The 24,054-nt window shown below is 39.0% G+C and overlaps 1 protein-coding gene across 1 annotated transcript in view; it reads right to left on the bottom strand.

Moving 5' to 3' along the window:
* Positions 1 to 7,289, bottom strand: part of SVEP1 (sushi, von Willebrand factor type A, EGF and pentraxin domain containing 1) — a 101,033-nt gene extending 93,744 nt beyond the window's left edge. The window contains exons 1-2 of the mRNA XM_084305623.1: positions 7,187 to 7,289; positions 5,826 to 6,002 (exon numbers count right to left, since the gene is read on the bottom strand). Coding sequence (XP_084161749.1) covers positions 5,826 to 6,002; positions 7,187 to 7,274 — 265 coding nt within the window. The 5' untranslated portion in view covers positions 7,275 to 7,289. The remainder of the gene's footprint in view (positions 1 to 5,825; positions 6,003 to 7,186) is intronic.
* Between the last annotated feature and the right edge of the window lie 16,765 nt (positions 7,290 to 24,054).

Raw genomic sequence — 24,054 nt, 5'->3', positions numbered from 1 at the left:
CCAAATAAATTATCTATAAAAGCCATTTCTTTTAGTCTTTATGTAAATAATAACGATGAATGTTTTTACATTATATTCTGGTCTTAAATATTTTTTAAAGAAAATTAACTTCCTAAACTTTCATATCATTGCCTATAGTACTTGTTGTTTCCTAAATCCACCCTTCTCTTCCACTTGTCTTTCAGCAGATGTGAAAAACAGATCCATTTACATTTCTCTTGTAGTTACCCATCACGATGTTATGATACCTTCAATAGAAAAACAAGCTCATTTACTTTTCTTCTGTATTTATCCATCGTGATGTTATGCTCAAATTGTTACCCATAAAGAGCCAAAAAAGGTTCATAACAAAAAGAAAAAATATACAGAATGCCAGCGAGGAATAGTTTTGCCAGTATTAATTAAACATCAATTCACTGTCGCTTAGTCATTGGTATTTTGCAACTTTCCCTTGTTTTAGATCCCTGCTTTCTTGTTTTCTCCTTTCATGACAGCCAGTGATTTTAACACAATATACTCACAGCGGAAACTCTGCGTATTATCCAAGGCAAAAGAGGCTGCAACAAAAGGCTCCACCTGGGAGAAGTATTTTTTAAAGAATAAATTACAAGTTACAGAGTAACATACACGAAGGTATCCCATCCCCCATAGGTGAGAGAAAGGGGATTGTGATTGTAAGGTAATAATTACAGGAGCATATCCCTGACAGCCGTTACACTTGGAGAAAGGATTCTCCAGGCCAGCTGTTCTGTCTCTACAGTAGATGAGTCTAACTCCAAGTCTCTCCAAACTGTCCAGGTTTTGTAAACATTAATGAATGCTTTATTAAGCATGTATATCTCAACTTCTTTACCCAGCTGTAATCTCAGTTCCTTCAGCTCATCTAGTTTAAAATGTTTGCTTCTTTTTACTTATGCAGATTTACAGGTTTATATGGCACAAGGAAGCACAACAGCAGCCATATGACATTTCCCTTGATGAGATACTCCTTCAATTTGTCAGTTTTCATTGGGCCTCAGCAGAAACTTTCAGTGTAAGCTATGCTAGAAGAGTATTTTTCTGATTCAGAATTTAAAAACAAAGGAGAGTAAAAGAACCAGAACAACATCCTATCTGTTTTAAGACACAGATTCAATGGATGACAGAATGAAATGGCACTGCTGTGTGAGAGAGCAAGAAACTAAGTTCTAAGATGCAGAAAATCTGCAGCTCTGTCAACTTCTAAAGAGAATTTCCACACAGAGTATGACAAATGCAATATGGCTGACAAAGATTCATTAAGCCAGAACACCTGCAGGATAGCTAATGAAACACTTCAACAAAATGAAAGAGGAGAAAGGGTGACGCGGCTTCCAGGCAGGGTGAAGCTCCTAACAGAAGGGAGGTAAGAAAAACACATAATGGCAGAACAGATGTTTTGCTTTCTTTGAATGGACCATTCCAATCACTACTGGAATTATAGTTCTTCCTATCTCACTAAAAAAAACAACTGCTAGTAATATATTATGCACAACTTGTGTTCTTTTCTTTCTTTCTTTCTTTCTTTTTTTTTTTTTTTCCTAACTGGAGAGCTGTCCAACTCATGAACATCAGGTTTTGCTTTGCATTCTCAAAAGGAACATTCTGGAAATCTCATGAAAAAAACAAACAAACAAAAAAAAAACCAAGAAAAACAAAAAAAAAAGCTCACATGAAAATAGGGTCCAAAATCCAAGAAATCATAAAATGCAAAATGTAGACCCCCTGCCTTGCTGGACCTCCTGCATTTTTTTGAAATTCTTCTCAGTCTTTTAAGTGAATGTGTTCTGAGTTAAAATTTGGAAAAAAAAAAAAAGAGAGAGAGAGAGAAGAAAAAGGTCACAGTTCACATGATTTCACATTTCCCTGGAAAAGTTTTTTACAGATCTAACTGATGTCCTGTTTTGTAAGCAAAACTGCTGGCCTGGTGGCTATTCAGATGATAACCAACAATACTATATACTCATAAAAACTGCAGAGGCCAGGTAAGCTACTGAATATTTATATATATGACGAAATTCTACATTTCAGTAATTATAGACATGTAGTGGACCAAAATTAAAGAAAATAAGGAATAACTAGCATACCACGTAAGTACTACATTTACTAATTCTGCCCTGCCAACTGTAAGTCATCTTCATGAACACATTGTGCTATGAACTATGTGGTCCATGTGTTCAATAAAGGAAATGACTGGCTGTAAGACAGCAGTTCCCTGCCCTCCCTGATACCTGTGGTTGTCATCCTTTAGTTTCCCCATCATGAACCTATAAGGTCATTAGATCCATCAGACCACTTGCCAGAAAAGAACCTCGTTCTCTGGAGAGTATCACTGAAAAATGTGGAAAAAGGCTGTGTAAAAGACATATTACCTAGCTTCCTAAGACAGAGAAGATACAAATGGACAGAAGATACATCTGGACATTTTAGCTTTCCATGGACCAAGCAGTTACCTTTAATAGCTCATCTTTTTATTGATGGAATGGAAGACCATGAAGGTCACATATATTTTTGCTGACATCTGTATTTTTGTTTGGTTGCATTTAGTTTGAAACGTAACATTTGTAAGCAAAGAAAGGAAGGAAAAAAAGAAGTGAGGACATTGAAGAAAAGGTATTTATGTACTATACAATAATTGTGATTGATTATGATACGGTCTCTGTTCTTCCTCTTTCTCCTTTTCTGATAATTGTCACAGATGTCCCTGGCTGCATAAGGCTCATAATATGGGCCAAGAGGTTTTTGTTTGGTTTGTTTTCTAAAGCAGAGAACAGTCACTCTGTTCTTCTTTCTGTGGCACATCATCAACAATATTGCAAAGAACAGGAGGTGGTCACTGAAGCCAATTTCTGCTCTCCAGCACACAGCACGTGGCTCCTATTTTATTTTATGGAAGCTTTCTAGGGTATTTTTTTCAGGTAATGAGGAAATTAAAGTCCTGTTATGATTTGTACATAGCTATTTTGGTGCTTCACATTTAAAACCATAAACATCAATAAAGTGGCATAACGCAAAAGCACAAGGCCATACAGAAAATAATGACAGAAAATAACTAATATAGCAAAAGAAACAGATATACTACAGAATAAGAACAATTTCCCACTTTAATGAAAAATCATTTAAAAATATTTTACTTCATTAAGTAAACATGGGCTAGTATGGTATCTGCATGTTTAACCAATCAAAAGTAAGTTCTGACAATGTAAACTTGCCAGAAGTCCTCCTGCTCATTATACACTGCAGAAAAGTTAAGAGGCATTCTTAAGATTCCTTGTCCTTTACAAATCCACAGCTATCCTCAGCTGGGAAATGTTAAAAAAATGGTTTGGAATCCTTTTCAGAAAAGAAGATTTCAGAATGTCTTTTTTATGTAAAGAACACATGTTGCCTTTTGTTTCTGTCTCTCTTAAGGAAGAATACCATAGTTGAATTGATCAGACATATTTAAAAGAACAAGCTTGAACTACTCTGGTCAAATTCTCCACAAAATACACATACGCACCTTTTATCTTCACACAGAAAGCAAATGGCTGCAATCATAGTTTTATTTCAGTGTATCTAATACCAATCCCCTTTAAAAACTTAATTTAAAAAAACCTGCTGATTGTAATAAAATGAAACTTTTCTTCTGCAGTTGTCAAATATCCATAAACATAAGTCATACTTTTACCATTTCTAATGGCACTCAAAAGGTAAGCTTACCCCATCAGAAGTTCCTTTTGTATACAAAGGATAACATTAACTCTAATGATAGTCCCTCTGTCTTCAGGAATAGCTCAGAACAGTATTTAATGACACAGGCTATTGGTAGAAGCAGAAATGCTGAGTTTATTTTGTTCAGTAGGTTACTAGGACATTCAGCTGAGGTGAACAAAATGGACTGGAATTCCAGAAGAAACTTAAAATGAAAATTTGACTTTATAAAAAAAAATAGAATTAGCTCTGAAAATAAGCAGAATGTAATAGCTTATCTTTGTTTGGAGTTAAGTGAACTCACTAGTAAACTCTATCACTTACATAAAGCGAGATTCTGATCCAATGTGCCAGTGACTCTGCTAAATTCCTCCGCTCATCTTGCAATCAAAACCCTACTGATTCCTGAATACTTACCTACTTCATTTTTAATCAGAAAATGGTAAAAATGACCCAGAGGCACAAGGAAAATTAACAGTTACCTTGTGATAATCCATAAGGAGCAAAATAAAACCGATAAAACTTCCCAACACAAACATTGTAACATCTCAGTCCTTTCTTGCACTGGTGGCTGGCAATAGCTTTTCCTCATTGTATGCTTAGGTGTAATCTTGATTCCCCCAGTGTATTCGTTACTACTCCTAGCGCAGGAATACAGCCATCACAGCTTGCATTGAAATGTTCCTTGAAGGCATTCCTCAGCTTCTAGTCACAAACCTGCCTGTGTCTATTGTCTGAGCAGAGCTATCAGCTCTTACAAGTTACATGAAGAAGCCCTCTGCATGTGATGAAAATCACATTCAACGTAAGTCGCACAGCACTCAAACACAGCCATACAACCATGATCCATAGATTATGTGATTATGCATGAAGCGCGTTAAGTGAGAATATGAGGATGTAAAATCAATGTAAACACTGTATTTTGTTTGTAGATGAGAAATATTTGATTATACGTACTCCTTTTATCCAGCTCACAAAACAAATATAACAGAGTTCAGATATGCTGACAGTTTTGGCATTTTTTTGTCCCATATGCATCAATGGAGTTGGACAAAACCTGCTTATCTTTTCCTACGAGCACAGCTTCCCTTCACTTCTTATAATCACTGCAGTATGTGAACAACTATTTCATCAGATTATCTTGACTACATGAAGGCTTTCAACTGAACTCATAAATGTCTGTAAAAAGAAACTTTATACTGAAACCTGATATTTATCTGTTTATCTATATTCTTATTAAACAAAGGCATCTGGTATCCCCCAGAGCTGAAACACAACTCCACTGAAGACCAGTGGCTCAACTTTCTCTGCTACTTCCCTAGGAAATCCTATCTATTAATAAAATAAATAAATTAGCTTGAAGTCATCTGCCTAGTAATATAGCCTTGCTTTCACCTTTCCTATGAACAACTTTTCAGGGAACTCAGAGAGCCAGAATTTTGTCTCCATGTTTTTATCCTGGCATGCAATAAAGAGCTGTAAGATGTTGTTTTTTTCAACTGTACACTGTAAATGAATATTATTAAGAGGACTGTTCCAAAAGCAGTAACAAGAACAATCTTAGCGAAATTTGATGACAATTTTCTGTTCAGTGACTGAAATGCCTTCTTCCTCCTTAGTTACTGAAAGACAACATGAGAGAATTAAAGGACATTTAATTGACTGTAGTATTCACCAAGTATTTATCCTGCACAGATGCACATAGACAGCACCTCTCCAAACAGGAAAGTTTATGGAATTTCAAAATGTGATCAGTAAAATTCATGATGGAAAAAGTCACCAGGAGCTCTTAAATGCAGAAGATACTACTTCAAACTCAGTAAATCTGCAGTCAAAACATTTTGGTGATAACCATTTTAGGGATGTTTTAATGTGTCCGAACATTTGACCTACTCTTACCTTTCCTGGATATCTCTTTTGGCTGCTGCTGGAGGGGAGTTTGACTGCTACAACTCTTATACACCTTTAGCCAGAAAGTCTTCCAAAAGCCAGAAACCCATTCTGATTCAGGTTGATAATCATAATCCCCCAAAGAGCTGGCCTCCCTAGACTGAATTAGCTACATATCCAGGGCACACAGAGAAGAAACACAAGCACTGAGACATGAGACTCACCTGTGCATTCATGCTGTAGTCCTTTCCCATAGTATCCTTTTTCACAGATGCACTCAAACTGGCCAGTATGAGTGCCACATTTACAGCTTGCCATGATGTCACAGCAGTTTTCATTTGCCTCACAGAGATACGAACAATGTGATATATCTTCTTGGATATAACTGCCAGAGGGCAGGTCTGAAATTATATCAATTTATTAACAAAAAGTCCAACCCCAATTACCCCCCCAGTGTCACATTATGTCATTAGTGTAATATTTAAAAAACAAACAAAGAAAAAAACAGGTTCCATGTCCAGTTCTAAACTGTAGTGATGGCAGCATGAAGAACACTTATTGACATAAAATGTAAAAAAAAATAAATAAATAATAAAATTAAATGGTGTTCTTATTCTGCAAAAATGCTCGCTGAAACCAGTGATGCAAAGATCCCAAATTTTTGCTTGATTCTAACAGAGCCAGAAGGCAGCCTCCTCCCCTGCCAAAGCTGCTGAGACAGCCTATCCTTGCTGTGGTGGATGCTGTCACCGGCATCAGGAGAGCATTTGGTTATGGGATGTACAACCAGTTGGTCATATAAAAAAAAAATCTTTCCTTTCATGCATTTACACAAAAAGTTAAACCTTAACTGGAATAAACAGAACAGCAGTAAAGCATACTACTTATGTAAAAGCAGCATGCTTTTAAAAATTAAATACTGCAAATAAATGCTAGTTGGTAGTCTGACGCATGTGTTATGTCTCATTCAAGCAGGACTGGCTTACGTATGAAGGTCTACTCATTTGTTGTCACTTGCTAAATTTCTTCTGCTCTTCATGAGTAGAACCTTCATTCTGTTTTACAATAAAGTAGACTGAAAAAGGATAAAAGCAGAGTTCAAACTCTCTTTCCACCCCTTGCTTGTTTCAGTGTTATTGAATACGTAAGGCTGTTAAAATAAACTGTCTTTACCTTTATAAACAGGGATCTGAATTATTTCTGAATAGGCTAGCTTTTGTTGGTGTGTAAAATACACACTAGGTAGTAAGGCTAGTCCTAAGATGCGTATTGGGGGCCTCTTTCAGACAACAAGGTTCATCTATTCAAAGAAAAGTTGCACTGTGCCAAGACCATATTATGTTCTCCTTGGGCAAAATGTAGAGTAGAATTGAAGTATGGATATACCAGGGAAGAGAATTTATGTTACATTTTGCTGATGGTTAGTCTAACTAATAGTTTATTCTTTTACCTGAGGAATGGACACCTCTGCTAGAAAGAGGAAATATCAACAAAAAAAATGGAATCTGCACTACATGCAACGCAGTTACAAGGCAGTACTTTATATTCAGCCCTGTGCTGTCTGTAGGACTTTGTAGGTTAATACCTTCGTGAAGAGCCCTGCGTGCCAGTGCTTCAAACTCAGTAAAACTGTGAAGAAGGTAACAGTGATCTTCTTTTGGATGGGAAGCCATGTCATTCAGTTCTCGGGTATTCCCCTGCCATATCCCGAAGGTGAAGATCTCCACTCCAAATTCACGCAAGGATGCTGCAATGGGTCTTGGGTCTCCACCGTTGGAATATCCGTCAGTAATGAGAAATATCACCTTTGTGGAATTGCCACGCGCATGCCGCAGTATTTGCTGGAAGAGAAAACGAAATGGCACACCTCAGCAAAGTGTTAGCAGCAGTTAATCTACTTTCATCCCTGATTCAGCTCCTTTTAGTTGGTTACACAGCTGGATTAAGTCTTTGCAAGACTACTCACCATTGCAAAGAACAACCACCTGCAAGCAGAGGCTGTGGTTAGACAACACCAAACACTGACTCACACTTCAGATGGTCAGTGTCTTCCCAATAACAGCTGTGAAATCATGACATGATCTGAAATGAGACACTTTCACACTGGCTGATAAAAGTCATCCATGTGTTAGACAGCAACGATACTGATCAGTGTTTCAGCAACTTTGTTCAGACTGCAGTTTGAATAGATAACACGATGAAAATCTAGTCCAAGACCAAGTCCAAGAACAGAAGTTCAGACGCTACCAGCTGTCTCAGCACCATGGAAGTGATGTAGACACATACCAGCTGGCAGTGTGGTCAGTGTTATCTTTCTGTTCAGCATATGAATGCCACTTGGTTCCCAACTTGCTTATTTTGACAGAGACACGAATCTCTCACCAAGCCACACCTTGAAAATGTCCTGCATACCACGGCACACCCACCCTCATTATCATGACTTTCAGTATGTGATATATGGAGAAATCTTCTGCAGTTTGTAAGGGATAACTAAGAAAAACAAATATTTTACTAAGTGTTATTTTGCTCAAAACATGCCCCCCCCCCTCCCCCAGTGGGTCTACTAGAAATCTTGTAAGGATAAGCATATCAATGAAAGTTGAAGACTTGGCCAAAACCAGATATAAATCTTGAAAAGAGCTCTCACATACAACAGCAAATTTTCACATGAATAACCTATGAATGGTTAAAGCTTCCACTGGAAATTTTGTCTTCCCACACATTCCCTTCCGCCCTTCCTCTACCATTTCATTGTCTAAAAAGTGAAATCCACTGAGTGTCTGGAAAGCAAAACAGTGGCTATGTTGTTTTCTTCCTACCTAAGGCAGATGAGAAAGACTGATTTCCCCAATAAGCCCAAAAGCAATTTAACAGTGTACACATCAATGGAGAACACACCACAGAGCATGTACATACACAGGTATGGGTATGAAAGAAAAGATAGCGAGACCAAAGAGATACTGTCAGAAACAATAGTCTTGAAAACGAAGTATTTTGGATACCTCATGTGCAATGCAAAAATATATCTATAGCTAATGAGGCTTCGTAAGTCTCCCTCTACGGAGGAGAGTTCCAGATACAGACAAAAACCTGGGACTGGTCAGAAACAAGTTCTTAGTCATTGACAAGCTAGTAATTAACAAATAAAAATGAAAGAATATGGGTACAACTGCTGTTAAAAAAGTTTCAAAAGAGTGAACATACACAGGTGGCTTGCTTTTCTAAATGCACCGTCAGTGTGCCCCTGCAGTCGGGTACAGAATCCTCACTACCAGCACAACTACACCAGCAAACTTAAACCTGGAGAAATAAGCAGTCCTTGAAACTGTGATTTTATCAATGGAAAGCAAAAGCCCAGAAGTGACAATAATCACTATACTGCCATACATTTAGGAGTTGAATGCCAAGTCAAAGACAACAAACAGCTATGTGGCTTAAAACAAACAAACAAAAAACAACAAACAAAACCAAACAAAAACTACACCAGTATTCTTAATTCTGTGCACACTGCTTGCTCCTAAAGGATCAAAACCCTTCCACATGTACCTCCCGCAATGGTAACTGCTTTCCTGTTGGTGGTCATTTTTGCTTTGCTTTCAAGTGTGAGGTTACAAATATGATTTGACATATTTTAATGCCATCTTATTATGTTATGATCCACAAAATTGTAATGCCCACTTCTGATTTATTGCTAGCCTTTCCCTAACAAGCATTCGGACTGCTGGTTATTTCCACTCTAGTGTAACACGCTATGTTTGTCCCTGTTGAGTTGCCCTTTTCTCTCTTACTGGTTTGCCAATAACACATTAGCTCATCTCTCACAGCCTTAAAAACTGCCCACAGCCCCTCTCACCGTGCTGCAATCCACAGATTGAAGGATCACTCCCTAATACTTCATACAAAGCACTCACAACAATACTCAAAAGTGCCTGAGTGAAAACATGCCCCGCAGGCTCCTGCCCACTTCACCCTTCCAGTTTGACTGTGCACAAATGGTAATTTCTACCCACCCTATGCTTGTTCTTGGACAACAGGCAGAGCATCTCCAAAAGTGCTGTGCTAATGTGTCATGGACCAGAAACCACCCGATAGAGTTACCAGTCTCGTACTCAGCCACAGACTGTCAGAGAGTAAGTAGATATGGGACCACCATTAGTTTCTCCCGGTGGCTGTCTGAGGCCCTAAAGCAGGTGATTCTGAAGGTGTATTCTCTCCTTTCTCTGTGAACTTAGGTAAAAGTAGGGATAAGTGATTTTCAAATTGGTAGCATGCAAATTGCCAGTTCATTTCAATAACATTCTACCATGCTATGATCGATAAAACATACCCCGTATGGTAAACCTTCCAACGATATCAACAGCATGTTTCAAAACCCACGTCATCATATGATGAGCAGTAAGTGTATTTAACTCACTCTTGCAAACACAAATTCCGAAAACGGGGATGAACTGAGATGATAGGACAAGGAGGAAAGTTAGGAGGAAAGGAGGAAATTTTTCACTCTGAGGTTGGTGAGGCCCTGGCACAGGTTGCCCAGAGAAGGTGTACCCCAACACTGGAAGTGCTCAAGGCCAGGCTGGATGGGGCTTTCAGCAGCCTGGTCTGGTGGGAGGTGTCCCTGCCCATGGCAGGGAAATTGGAATTAAATGATCTTTAAAGTCCCTTCCAACCCAAACCATTCTATAGTTCTATCATTTTATGATGTTTTATTACAAAATCTTAAAGTAAGACTTATAAAATGAAACTTGTCCGGATTCCAGTTCACACGTTAGGCCAGTCCAAAGAACCTGCAGAGATTTTACAACTTTCTCACTAAGCCAGGCCAAATTTCAGAACAATTTGACTTTGCAGTTCCTTGATTTCAGGTAGATTTTTAAAGCAAAACCAAACACATGCATGGTAAATCAAAGCACAGACCATTGGCACTGTGGTCTGAAAAACTGCCAGGTGAAATGTTGCTGTTGGGCTTGATTTTATTACTAACTGTATGCAAAACCCAAAGGGAGTGAAACCAAATTCTCTTGCAGATACAATCCTCTGCAAACCAAACCCATTGTTCTTCATTTTCCTGTGTCATAAGTGGAAAACAAGAATGAAGTGGAAAAGTAGAATGAAAAGAATCAGGAAGATAAGACAAAGCAAAAGACAATATGAAGACCACCAGTAAGAAAAAATACAAATGCCTCATTTCACAATGTGTTCTGGAAGAGCTGCTATAAAACAAGCAGTGTTGCAAGCAGAGAATAATGCAGTGATATTTATAATTAACACTTTCAATTAACATGTTGAGTATAAACTGCTAATTTATAGTAGAACATAAGCAACTTAAACTTCTATCAACCTTTTAACTATTCAGGCTGAAATTTCCCCCCCAGGATGTTTGTCTTAAGCTGTTTCAGTAAAAATGTCTCTTTTTTCTGAAAACAAGATGAGAAAAAACATATGTTCCAACCATATTTACTTTTTTTTTTCTTTTTTTTTTTTTTTTCCAACAGTAGCATCTCTAGACAGCATGAATTTTCAATCTGCCAATTGCATTTATAAAAATGAAGGGCCTCTATCACCCTCATGGAAAAAAATATGTCCCTAAGCTTGTATAAGTGGTGAAATGTGTGTAACTGGGGAAGAAACCACAACTTGCATAGGGTTAAGAGACATTCTGGAGGCTGCTAGTGCAATTCTCGGAAGATCCCACCTGCATGCAGCTTGGTCTAGCAGAGTATCATTTCAACCCACGATTATGTCATAACATGCACAGAAGGGGGAACTAAGCTCAGTCTTGGCAGGACCTGCCTTTTAATTTCAGTAATATCATTTCAGCACCGTCTCCCTCCGTGCAAAGCACAAAGCTGCACAAACTGCATATGAAGGTAGCAGATGGCATTATACACAGCACCACATTTTCGGCAAGTCCTGCTCATAAGCGGTAGCAACCAAACCTCTGTATTTTCCCCAAATTGAGGGACATGTGTGTATGGCCAATAAACATGCTAGCTTGACTCCTAGTATTACAGCCAGGGCAACAGGTATCTTAGAAATGACTACTTATCTAAATTAGCAAGGATCTCTGCTCCATAAAACTACACAGCCACCCTCTGAAAATCCTGTGCTGAGTACACAAAGGTTCACGGGCTGTAAGTCCCATGAGCAATAGCTTATCAAGCCCTCTTTAAAAATGAACGTTGTGGGTTACAGTAAGTGGGAAGTGTCAGGAAAAGACCATTTACTACGGGTCAAATGTCCCTTAGCTGTACGAGCCTGAGATATGGCAAGCAGCCAGTAGCTCTTCTGTCCCCCTCATCTGAAAGGGCAACCTCTTCTCTGGGGCAGCACTTCTGTCACACACAGAGCTGGTGGGTAAGGGAGCGATGAAGCTGTGCTGATGCTACTGGAGGTACTAAAGCATTCAGGCACCAACGGATTTGAGCAGAGGAACTGAGCACAGGAACTGACAGGCAGGGTTGCTACATATTGACCCCAGAAATCAAAACAAATCAAAGCCACTGAATAGCTTGGCCCACAAGTCTTGCAGCTGTAACTCTAGATACATATTCCCTGCTGCATAACAACAGAGGAAAAGAACAAGAGAAAGAAGCATTCAACATTTGAAGAAAAAAAAAAAAAAGAGACGTCTTTTTTTACATCATTTGTATACGACTGGTGGCCCAGATGGTGTTTTGTTTCTCCCTGAGAATGTACAGTGGCATAAAGAGCAGGCCACCATCCAGAGCAGCTAACAATCCAAGTAGAAGTTTGTTGTCACGTCTTCTGAAAAGCCTTTGCATTATGCACAGTCACTACAAAGATGCATCACTCGCCCCCTCTCTCCAATGTCTGTGTGGCACTCCACATTTTTGCTTCCTTTAACCCTGACTTTAATACCTTCCTCTATTCTAAAACACCTCTACTCTTTCCTCTCCGGAAAGTCCCTTTGAAACACATTTTTTTTTTTTATACAGAAATTTCATCTGTTTTTAGATTTCTGTTCACTTAACCCCTCAACTTTCAAGCATGCATGCAGTGGCTCCACGTATTTAGCCAGTTCCCATCAACTTCATGGAGCATATCAATGCAATGATGCTTTTCTTGCATGACCAGGCTCTGCAGGCCTTTCATACATTGTCAGGTTTTTCAATAAGTAAAGCTTAAGAGCCCACTGAACAGTACTGGGAGGTTAAAAGGATCCTGGAAACCTGCTTCTTCGGTATGAAGATCCACATCTGCTTCTGATTTTAACAGAAACACTGAGCACCAGCCATAACTGGAAATAAAGTGCCGAATGACCTTCATGATTGAGAACACGGCCAATTTTGATCACTACTACAAATTAGCATTAAGGGATAAGTAAAATCAAAAGAAAACAATTAATATTCATGATGATTGCAAAATGGGGCCACTAGAAACACCTTCTCTTTGATTGTTTTAGTACCCATTTTCCTGTCTACACCTCCTTCAGAGGACAGATCAGTCAGTTTCAGCAGTTCTTCCAGATCTTAAATAAAACATTCTTTTCACATTAGCAAAAAGTTATTACCATCTGTATTGTATTCAATCTGTGCTTAGTGTGTACAAATATCTGGCAGACACACCATTTCCTTTGTGCCAATAACAGCCCTTAGAATTAGAAAATGAAGTCTTGTGCAATAAAAAGTTATCGTACAAAATCCTGCTGTAGAAAGTCACTACTCCAAGGCAAAATGAAACTCTAAAGCTACAGTCACGAACACCTCTAAACCTCCAGTTTCTGTGCTTCTAATATTAAGTTTGTAAAAGCAAATCAAAACCAAAGACTTCTTCAGCCACCTAACTGCCACAGCAATGACAGTGTCGAGGTTCTTTGTTACCGCCTCAATTACACGTTCTGCATCTAATCCATAAACATTTGATCCTGGGCCTAATCCCCATCCTTATTCGGTATTTGGCTTTTAAAGAGGATTTTAACCATACAGAATTTGCCGCTAATACATATGTCTACAGGGAAACAAACTGAAATGGGTTAATCTGTCTCACTTTACACAACTAAGCCGTTACTAACTGATAACATCAGTCAGACCCAGGATCCTTGCCAGGAGGAGCTTGCCTTAAAAGGTTTAAGTTGGAACCTAGCTTTCACAATCACATTATCCAAGATTAATCACAAAAACTATGCTGCTCCTTGTACACCGTGCAGGGAATAACCTACGTCAGGTCTACAAAGGGAATGTTATCTGTTGTCGGACAGGAAGAACCATCGCTGTGCCTCAGAAGTGAAGCAGAAAGCCCCTTATCACAAAGCCATTTATCTCTGCTGTACCAATAGACCACTTACATTGTATTTGTTTTCACCCTAGGAATTACAGAGAAGCCACAAACCAAGGGATGAGAGTTCAACAGGACTAGATGATTATTTTTCTCAAAGGATCACTTATTTACTCTAAAATAGAAAAATTCCCATTTAAAAATATTACTAACTATATATAATACAATGTAATCACCATTAAATGTATACTAAAATAAGAAAAGTATTCTTTACTACAAAAAACAAACAAAAAAACAACAACAAAAAAAAACGCACAACTGTACAGATTTGACCTATAATTACAAATACAAAAATGTCTTAATTTCTTAGGGATGGGTTCAGAAAAGGAGCTGTGTATCATTCACAAAGGGACATGGTAAACCTAAATCCTTCTGTGAATCTCACCGTGTTTCAAGTTTCCTTTGCTTTCATTCTTCCTGCAAGAAGAAAGTCCAAGCCCGGCAGGAAATTTTATCTAAATGAATATTCTGAAAGTAAAAAAAAAATCACTACCATGATCAACCCTAGTTTTTGATGGAGCTGAGGCATCTCATCACAGAGATCCTGAGGAATCCCAAGTTGGTCATGTCACAGGAGTAATGCAGACCTAGGTGGCAACAAAAATATTGTCCTCTAAATCACGATACAGATATTGTTCCTCTACATCTCCTGTGCCCCCTCTCTAAAACAGCAAACATCTCATTTCACCAGCATCTCTTTAGGTCACTGGACACTGCTACTTCCATTGCTCTGCTCAGTCAAATCTTATCCTCCCTTTAGCTTTCGTTACTTCTTTCAGGAGATGCACTAAAAAAAATCTGTAGTTAGAGATTTTGCTTCCCAGTTGTACCTTTTGCCACCTTCTTCTGCACTGCTACACAAGCTCTAGAGAATAAGCTTTTACCTCCATTTAAGAAATTATCAGAAAAGGTTTTCTGGAATATTTGTCTAGCAGGAACTGCATCCAGAGTTTAGGGAAAATACATAACTATACGGTGAATCTGGATATTTAAATAGTGTTAAAACTAATAGGCTGATGAAGAAAACAAACAGACAAAAAAAAAAAAAGTTATTTAAATGCAGTGATTTTGTGCTGGTCTAGCCTTGCATTTCAATGTTTTTTCCTTCAGTGAAACAATATACTAGAGCTATCAATTATTTTCTCATGATTCTTTTAGGCCATAATTGATGGGTCATCAAAATCATGTGTGTAATCTATGCATGCATTTTTTGTCTTTCCTATCCTTTTTCACCGTCTTCAACTTTCACCTTTTCTTTACGCACTGGGTCACTCTCATGGCATGTGGTCATCTTTCCTTCATCCTTTAAACTTCTCCAGCTTAAATGTGTTGTTTGAGTATCTGAGAATGTATTTTGTAATCTCTCGTCAATAACACACTGCAAGAATCTTAACAAAGGAAGTGGTGATCTTAAACAGATCTTTGTAAAAAAAAAAAATCTAGTATTTCTTACCCACAGTACCTAACTGCCCAGCATCTCTAAGTAACTGGCAGGGTATGAAGTCTGCAAGTCTCACAATAGTTCTTCTTAGAAGTAGCAGTAGGTGCAAACACCAGGCAACAGGCACAAAATGAAATACAGGAAATTTCACTAGAACAGTGGAAAACAGTATTTTTACTCTAAAGGTGATCACACAGGTTTCTCGGAAGCATTTTAAGTTCTCCATCCTTGGATGTATTCAAAACCTAAATGGACACAGTCCTGAGTAACCTGATTTCGTCTTTGTATAAAGACTATTTCTTTCCCCTACCATCCAAACAAAACCAAAAACCACAATCCACAAACCACCACTGCTTGTGCAATCACAGAAGCCACCACATGCAGTTTTTGACCTAGGTTCAGCTCTACGCAAGTGCTGGGACTGTTAGGTCTGATGACCTGGACATCTGGATGGCTTGCAGCTTTGAGCTCCAAACTGTAGCAAACACAATACACCTGTTCTCCCGGAGACAGTAACTAATAGACCTGAGTTTCATTTGAAAAATGTAGATTTTCCTAATGCTCTTTGTCTTTCAGCAATTGTCACCATTAATATAACCAAGATGTTACTTGATTTCTCTGGTATGCTCCAGTCTTTTGCTGGTAATTAAAAAAAGGGACTCCAAAATATTTTACTGAATACATGATTAATCTTCGGGTATTTTCAGACAAGTATTCACACCACTATTGACTGGTGCATCTGCCAAATACTTTTTTGAGTTTGTCTTAAACATTAATTTCTCTAAAAATACAGCAAAGAAGCTGAACAGAATAACTAATACCAAGAGGACAAACACATTTCATGACCTATCCTATCTACTGCCAGCTGTCACTGCTTAATTATCTTCTGAATTTTTGCTTCAGGACTGCTGGAATCAAGCAACATGCACACAGTTATCACTGGTAAGAGCTGTCTCAGCCCAGCGGGGTGTGTGGGAGTATTTGATAGAGAAACAAGACAGACAGCTAGACATCCTGCTTCACTGTTTATACTGTGCATGCTCAGCAAATCAGCACAGACCCGCATGTTAAAGCTTTTTATAGGCTGCCCGTCAGATTCACGGAGGTTCTTCATCCTCTCGGTTGAAGTTACCAGGTGAGACTGGGAAACAGTCTAATTTTAACATGAGCTTTTCTTTTGAACTGTGTTCACTTCATAGAGAAGTAGCTCAAAAACTTGAGTAGGGCCCATACAAAGCCTACGCTTGAGAATTTTAGCACTCCAGTCTTGGTGTACTGGGTCTTACCCCTGGTCTTTCTAGCGAAACAGCCCGGGGGAAGCAGGAAGACAAGACAATAACAGCAGCAAATAGTAATTATGTCCAACCTCATCTCTCTGTTAACAGAACATCTTTCAGATTTTCTCAAGGACATGCGTCATGTGAGCAGAAGGTTGCTGTTGCTATTAAAGAGCAACACTGCTTTTAATTTCTGCAGCTAGGACAGTCAGAAAATTCCGAGCCATGAGCATTCTTCTGTCCTGCTTGTAAAATCTAACTTCCAAATACCAGTAACAAGTGGAACTAGAGGAGAGAGGCTAAAAATGTGCCACAGAACATGCAAAATGTATTACAAACAGAATATTAACGCGGAGGTTCATGTCAGGAAGTACTGCTACAAATGATGTATTTTGCTAGAAAGACCTCTTGTAAGGCTGGGAAACGTATTATAAATAAAACAACTTTTTTTCCCCTTGACCTCTTCAAAATTATAATGTTTTTCCTATCCTAGGAACAAATCACTTAGTAATGTTTCTGGTTTGGCTGTGTCTCTGGAGAAAAGCACATAGTACAACTAATTTCTCTGTGAAGCTGCTAACTCTAAAGGAGTGTGGATCAGAGAGTACTGAGTGTCAGGCCACTCCAGCAAAGTCTCTGAGAGAAAAGGACAGAAAATGTTTTTCTCAGGAAAAGTAACCTACTCTTGAAACGTTTATGAAAAGATAATCCAGATGCTATAGCAATCAAAGGTTTATTTAATTGCCCTGTTACTTCTGCTGTTGCATTAATGAGACTTGTGCCGATTCCTGCAGCAGTATCTCATGTGTCCTACCTTTCTTCCACCTGTTTATGTTGTTGCACCAGGCAATGGCTAGAGGCTGTAAACAATGAGTCTGCCTTTTAAGGGAGGCTTGTCTTAGCAGACAAGCAACACAGTGGGTGTTGGCACACCTCTCTTTGCATTCCCAAACCTCCTCTCCTCCTCACTTACCTAGAGGGTTGACACAACACAGTTCAGGAAAACCGCTGTACACTGTGCAGTGCAGGTCCTTCCAGGCAGGGACATCCACCTCAATTCTTAGAAGTTATGACAAATGTTAAATGTGTCCTGATCACGAGACATTGTAAGGCTTGGAGTTAGATCAGCTTCTGCAGGGAATCCAGCTGAAGCAGGTCCATGATCACGAGGCAAGAAACAAATACCTAGTAACGTGGGTTTCTGCTCTGGTGGTGCCAAACTCCCTGGTGGTACTGACCCAGCAGCATGACAGAACACCCTTCTTTGTGCTGAAATGAGCACATTCTCCTACGGTTGCCCACTTTTTTAAGGAAAGTGGTACTTTTTTGACTTTGTCTTTTTATGCTTAGTACATAATAACTAAAGAGCATCAACAAGACTAGCATAAAACAACACTGGTGGAATAGGTAAAAATGAAAGGGTCTCTCACAGAAACAAAAAGCAGACTTCAGATGAATAATATGCACCACTTCAGCAAAATCTGTACCATTACTAAAACATACTGGTTATTTGCACAGTTCCCTGGGACCTCTCTTAAACACCATAACCGTTTCTCTGCTTCAGAAAGGATCCAAGAGCAAGTAATCCCCTACTCAAAGCAGATGAGAAAGTCATAAAGCATCAGCTCATCATTCACCTCTACCCTATGCAGCACCACCACGAGGCACACTTCAGAAATGGAAGTCACAAAGCACTCTATGCAGCTAAAGGAGTGATGAAGTGATATACCCATAAGGGTCTTTTCCGCCTTAAAACTCTATGAAGGACACTCAGGAAACACAGTCAACTGGAAACTAGTAAAAACTGATGTGCTTTCCATGGATTTTCATGAAGCCTATGACTTAAGACTAAGTATCACTCGGCTTCAAAGTTTTTCTTTGTGCTGTCTATAACCACAAACATCTTTGAGTACCACTGCCCAGACTCGTAGCAGTGCACCAAGCAAAAACCAAACAATATTCCACAATGAGCATCTCAAAATCAAAGAAAAAGGGGACTCCAAATTCTTTTGTGGACTGGTGTGCCATTCTCAGAGAAAGCTGTGTAAGCAAATTTCTAGGCCAAGAGCTGTGCAGAAGTGTAAGAGTAGATGGAAACTTTCACACTTTCAGGCCAGGTTCTGGTAACAATTTATGTATTTCTAACATTTTGCACTGCTGTTACTTACCCTCTAATACTTTCATTAACTTGCAATACTTGCATGCATTGGTGGAGTATATTCAAAGCCACAAAAACTGTGATTTGGAAGGGCATGCAGTTCAAAGGATTAAAGAGAACTGGTAAGTGACTCGCACGCTGTGATATACAATTCCTTGAAAAGCAGTGAAGAACAGAAGAATGATCACTAGTATTTTTTGCTGCGGGTCAGAATTAACAAGTTTATTGCATTTAGGGATAGTGGAGAGGGAAGATCATGGAGAATAAAGGAGAGGAAGCAGGTGCTTACATCAGTTCAGAGTCTGGAATTACATGGTCTATCTATACACCTGCAGCTATACCCAATGGAGAGGGAGATGCTGGAATAAAGAGCTTCAGCAATGCTGTATGGAGGTGCTGCTGGTGGGAATGACCCTGCGTTCTCTGAAATGCCTCTGTCGGGATGTCAGACTCCCAGGCTTGAGTCTGTGCTGTAAATCAGGCTGCCTCTCTTCTGTGCCTCACACCAATCAACTCACTCCACTTTGTTGAACTGATGAGGCAAAAGCGTAGGTAGTAGTATCCTTCAGTGCTTCTTCAAGACACTTTATTTTAACCTTTTAAAAACAAATTACACTTAAAGGGAAGATAATAAATGTCTAGCCTGCTAAATACCAGACTTGCAAACCACACGTTTCTGGTTACACAGAAGCAAAACTCAATTCTGGGAGCAGAAACAGACCAATTTCTGACAAGTAGGTTTCCACCAGGTAATTCCACTTAGCTTCATAAATGATGTTAAACGTTGAACTTTTTGCCAGTCCTGGCCAGTAAGGCAGAGAGAAATGTAATTATTTCATAAATTTCTAAGGTAGGCCCAATTCAGGCTAGGCCCACAGACAATGAACAGTGTGCAGATGTGTGTCCTGGCTCTGACCCCACTGTATTAATCTTGTGAACAAAACCTACGCGAGACTGCAGTGTGCAGGACAAGTACTTTTCACAAACACCACAACGATTAAAAGTGGTGATTTAGAGCTGACCGTAATGCTGGCTGACAGGAACTCCACTCCCAGTTTGCTCAGTAATTGTTAACAACCAGCTCAGCAATTTCAAAGGTGGCCACAGAGGTAAACCAGGTTGACTTCTGTATTTTTTACCGTAACCTTTAACTCCAAGGCTGTACTGGGACTCACAGAGGCCCACTGCTGTAAAACAGTTTGTCAGCTCCATCTGACCAAAGCCACCCTCTGATCTCCTGCTCTCATTATCAGCTGCTGATTATGAAGAGGTCACTGGAATAAAAACCCATACGCACATTTTTTGTGAACTGACAACTTACATGACTCTAAATGCAAGTCTTCTCAATGAGATGATATTTTTTCCACATAAAAAAATATACACACCAGTTACAAGGTAAGACTTTTTTTTCCAGTTCCTCTTGATTCAACAGTTTTTAATTTCAAAATGAGATACTGAACCTGAAAATGCATTGAAATTGTAGGCCAACTGTTCTTAGTGGGTAACAATGCTGCATCTTGTGCTCTTGTGCTTCTGACATATAGAAGAAACAAACCAACCATTACATATTTAAACAAGAATTAAATAAGCATTAAATTTGTTTATCTTAAATTGATATGTGCTTACATTCTTTTGAGGGTCATTTTTTTTCATGTTTGTTAATTGGATGATAACAGAACACCAAATCTGTGATACTGGTTGGCTGTTTGTCATGCTCCCTTGAGATCACGTTAGATACAAAAGCCAGATTTTATTTTTAAAGACTAGATGCAGTCAGAAATAGAAAATGCGTCACTTGAGTCTGTAGGTGTTGTGGCATACCTTCCACTTACATATACTACTGACTTCAGTGGTGCATAACTGAACTACAAAAGCAAAATGCCCAACTTTTTAACATAACAATTGTCACAACACAGAGCAACAACCAGAGCCTTTCTCAGCTACTATTGCCCAGCAGTTTAGAAAAATTAACTTGTCTATTTAGGGATGGCTATGGGCACATAACCTCTGACTTTAGCTTAAGGGCACTGCAGCTTACAACTTCCAAGTCCAGTTTTGAAGAATTGCCATCTTACTTACATCGGAAGACAGAACACATCCTGTCTTCTTAGAATAAGCTATTACTATTTTGTCAAAAGGCTGCTACACGGAGTAGTTTAAATCATTTTTATTTTAATCTTTTTTAGCCCATAACAACCAGTACAGCTTCAGGCCGTATAAATTGTCCAGCTATAAAGCCAGAGCCCTTTTTTTTTCAGCTAGTATGCACGTAACTGTGACTATGGTTAGGTTCTTGGGCACTGGGGACATACTATTAAGTTCCTGCTCCAGTATGATGGTCCCATTTCTATTTCATGATTGACCTGGGAAGAAACACTTTCATGTAATCATGCAGGGTGTTGAGATTTTGGAATAGGGAGTGTTGGGTACCTACATCTGGGAAATTCAGCACTTCACACTAAAGGGAGCTCTTTGGGCTTTAGATTTATCCCTTCAACAGCAGCACGACCACTTCCTCAAGCCTGCCTGCTTGTACTTTCTTCATTTCTGCTTCAGCTATTTCCTCACTGTCGCAACAGCCCTGCAGCGTTCCAGAATGCAGAAAGCAATCTGCTTAACATCTGCTGCAAGTGGTTTGTGCTGTCCCATCAACTCACGACGAGAAAAACTGGAGCCAAAAGAGTTTTGAATGAGTGAGTTTAGTTTCTTCCCCTTCCTTACACTATTTCTGGTTACATACACATTACAGGAAGGAGTGCCTCTAAGTTCATACCTCTAAATAACTGCTTTAACAGATATTTTGTTATGCTAAGTATGTTTTATAACTCAACATTTGTTCTTCTTAAAAATGCACAGTCTATACAAATAAGAAAATGAGTCTCAAGCCACGTGTATTGATGCCCTTTGAAGGAAGTTTTGTTGATCTTAAAACTGAACTTTGAATGACTTCATGCCAGAACTCTTTCCCCGTTTTCGTATTAACTACTCTAGATATCACACAAGACATATACATAGGGCAAGCCACATTTATTTGATTGCATAGATGATAATGTTGAATACATTTTCAGTCTTCATCAAGCTACAGCTTTCAGCCATAAGGTGAGGACTGCAGCATCTTAAATTTCACAGTCAGTGCTAACATCTTGGGAATGCAAGACATAGAAAAATGTACCTCCAACAAAGCTGTTATTTACTCCAACTGCTTGAAGCAGACCCTGTGTTATATCAAAGTAGATGCTCTCTCATCATTTAGTTTTAGAAGCAGCATACAGGGGTTTTGACTGATTCTTGCCAAAGGTCCAGATTCAGTACCCAGCTTCCTACTGTTCCTTCTTCTCCTGCTGTATATGCTAACAAAGTTAAAACCGCAAACCTCTTATCTGTAAATATGAGGTCAGTAGCCAGATAAAAAGAAGAAAAATATACAGTACCTGGAAGGTTAGCCTGGAGGCCACTGCACTTTATGAGCTAGTAGGAAGGTGTAAGAGTATTGCTTCCTACAGACGTAGAAAACTAAATTTAAAGAATAAAATTATATTCGAAAACATTCTAGTGTGTGTGCAGATGAACACAACACTGATAATGGCTAAGTAAAACTCACCTTGAAATGTTATTAAACCAGTCAGAATCCAAGCCTGAAGAAGTTGCCTTCACAGGGGAACTTTAACCAGCAAGCACAACAAACATACCATTAAATTCCTGCAATCTGAAGCTAACGTAAAATGTATGTGGTACACGTAATTGCAATGGATCAACCTCTTGGATGAACTAAAGATAGGACAAAATAGATTGTTTTTTTCCCAAACCTGCAATTAAATCCTGTCTCTGGAGCTCTGGAAAAAAGACCATGGCAACAGAAACTCTGACACCTTGATCATTGAGAAAAGGAACACAAATACCAGGCTTTCTTACATCAGTAAACGTATCTAATGCTTGCTAGCTCAAGTGTGACACGAAATCCCGAACAGGGTCGCAAAACTAAACACTGATAGTAGCTGCTGTCTTTTGTGGTACGAAGACGCATTTTCTACGTACCTTATACAATTTGTATTTAATCTGCTGGCTAGGAATTTTGTTGAAGTTTGGTCCACACAAAAGCATGGACAGCTCTGAAAAAAATGCAGAAGCTCTTCAGAGAAGTTTATTGCAAAGCACCTCTAAAGAGGATACAAACTGCAGAGCCAAGGAGAACCCCCTTATTTTTTGGAAGAAGATGGACACTGAATGAACGTGCAACATTTGGTGAAACCGAGTAGCTCTGCATTCAGGGGATGTTAAGTGAAGAGTGTTGCTGCCACGGGTTCTGTTACAGTAAATATTAAGTATATCGTGCTCCTCTTCATTTACTACATCCCACTCCTAGGTCTGCCACTGACCGGCCTGATGACCTTACAGAATTCATTTATCCCTCTCTGTGCCTCATTTTTCCATAAAACTGTCACGGACTTGAGCAACTCACTTTGACACCTACCCATGGAGAGTAAGTGCCAGGATTATAGCAGTGATGCATTTTCTTAGTTTTCTGTTACTACGACACTTAACTATTTGTTAGAGTTTGCCATGCTTTGCAGATGCTTTTGGTTTTGGAAAACAAGCAGAGAATTCTGGTTAGAAGCAGAAGAAACCCCACATTAAAGTATAAGAATAAAAATGTGACATTTTAGGAAAGTGAAAGAAAAAAATAGTATCAATTTTAACAAAAGACAGTTAGAAACAAAGGACAGCAGTATAAGAGTCCATAGGGAACACCAACTTTGTAATACTTAAAATACTTCCCTAAATTTATTCCAGCAGTGGTATTTCAAACATAGAACAGCCGTTCTCTGAAGAGTCCTAGAAAGGACAGTATTCCCCGAAGCTGCAATTTGTCTCACATGAAGACAACACACTGAACAAAACCACAGGACAGCATCTTCAACCAAAAGTCAGCAAACCGTGCAAAATTCAACCGTGTTACTCTATCTCAATTCTCTCTGCTATCATGTGAATGTTCTTCTTCCCCTGTTCTCCTGGGACCACAGTGTAAAATGACAGCGACGCTGTGGTATCTGCAAGGCTTAGCTGTGCTCATAAAAATAAATTGTAGGTTTCTGAACTTTTGTTTGTTTCATTTCAAAGGTGTAATTAGTCAGGACCACATGCCCAAGAAAGCAGCATTTCCTTATGTTTTGTTTGTAGCAGCATTTTTAACTTTTATAATTAACTTTTTCCACACAGCATCCCTGAGATGGATACGCATCAAATCTTGACTCCAGAATGGAAGATCTAACACAGGAATG

This window comes from Netta rufina (genome assembly GCF_964035555.1).
Source record: "Netta rufina genome assembly, chromosome: Z".
Taxonomy (NCBI): domain Eukaryota; kingdom Metazoa; phylum Chordata; class Aves; order Anseriformes; family Anatidae; genus Netta; species Netta rufina.
This window is presented reverse-complemented; position numbering and strand designations above follow the sequence as displayed.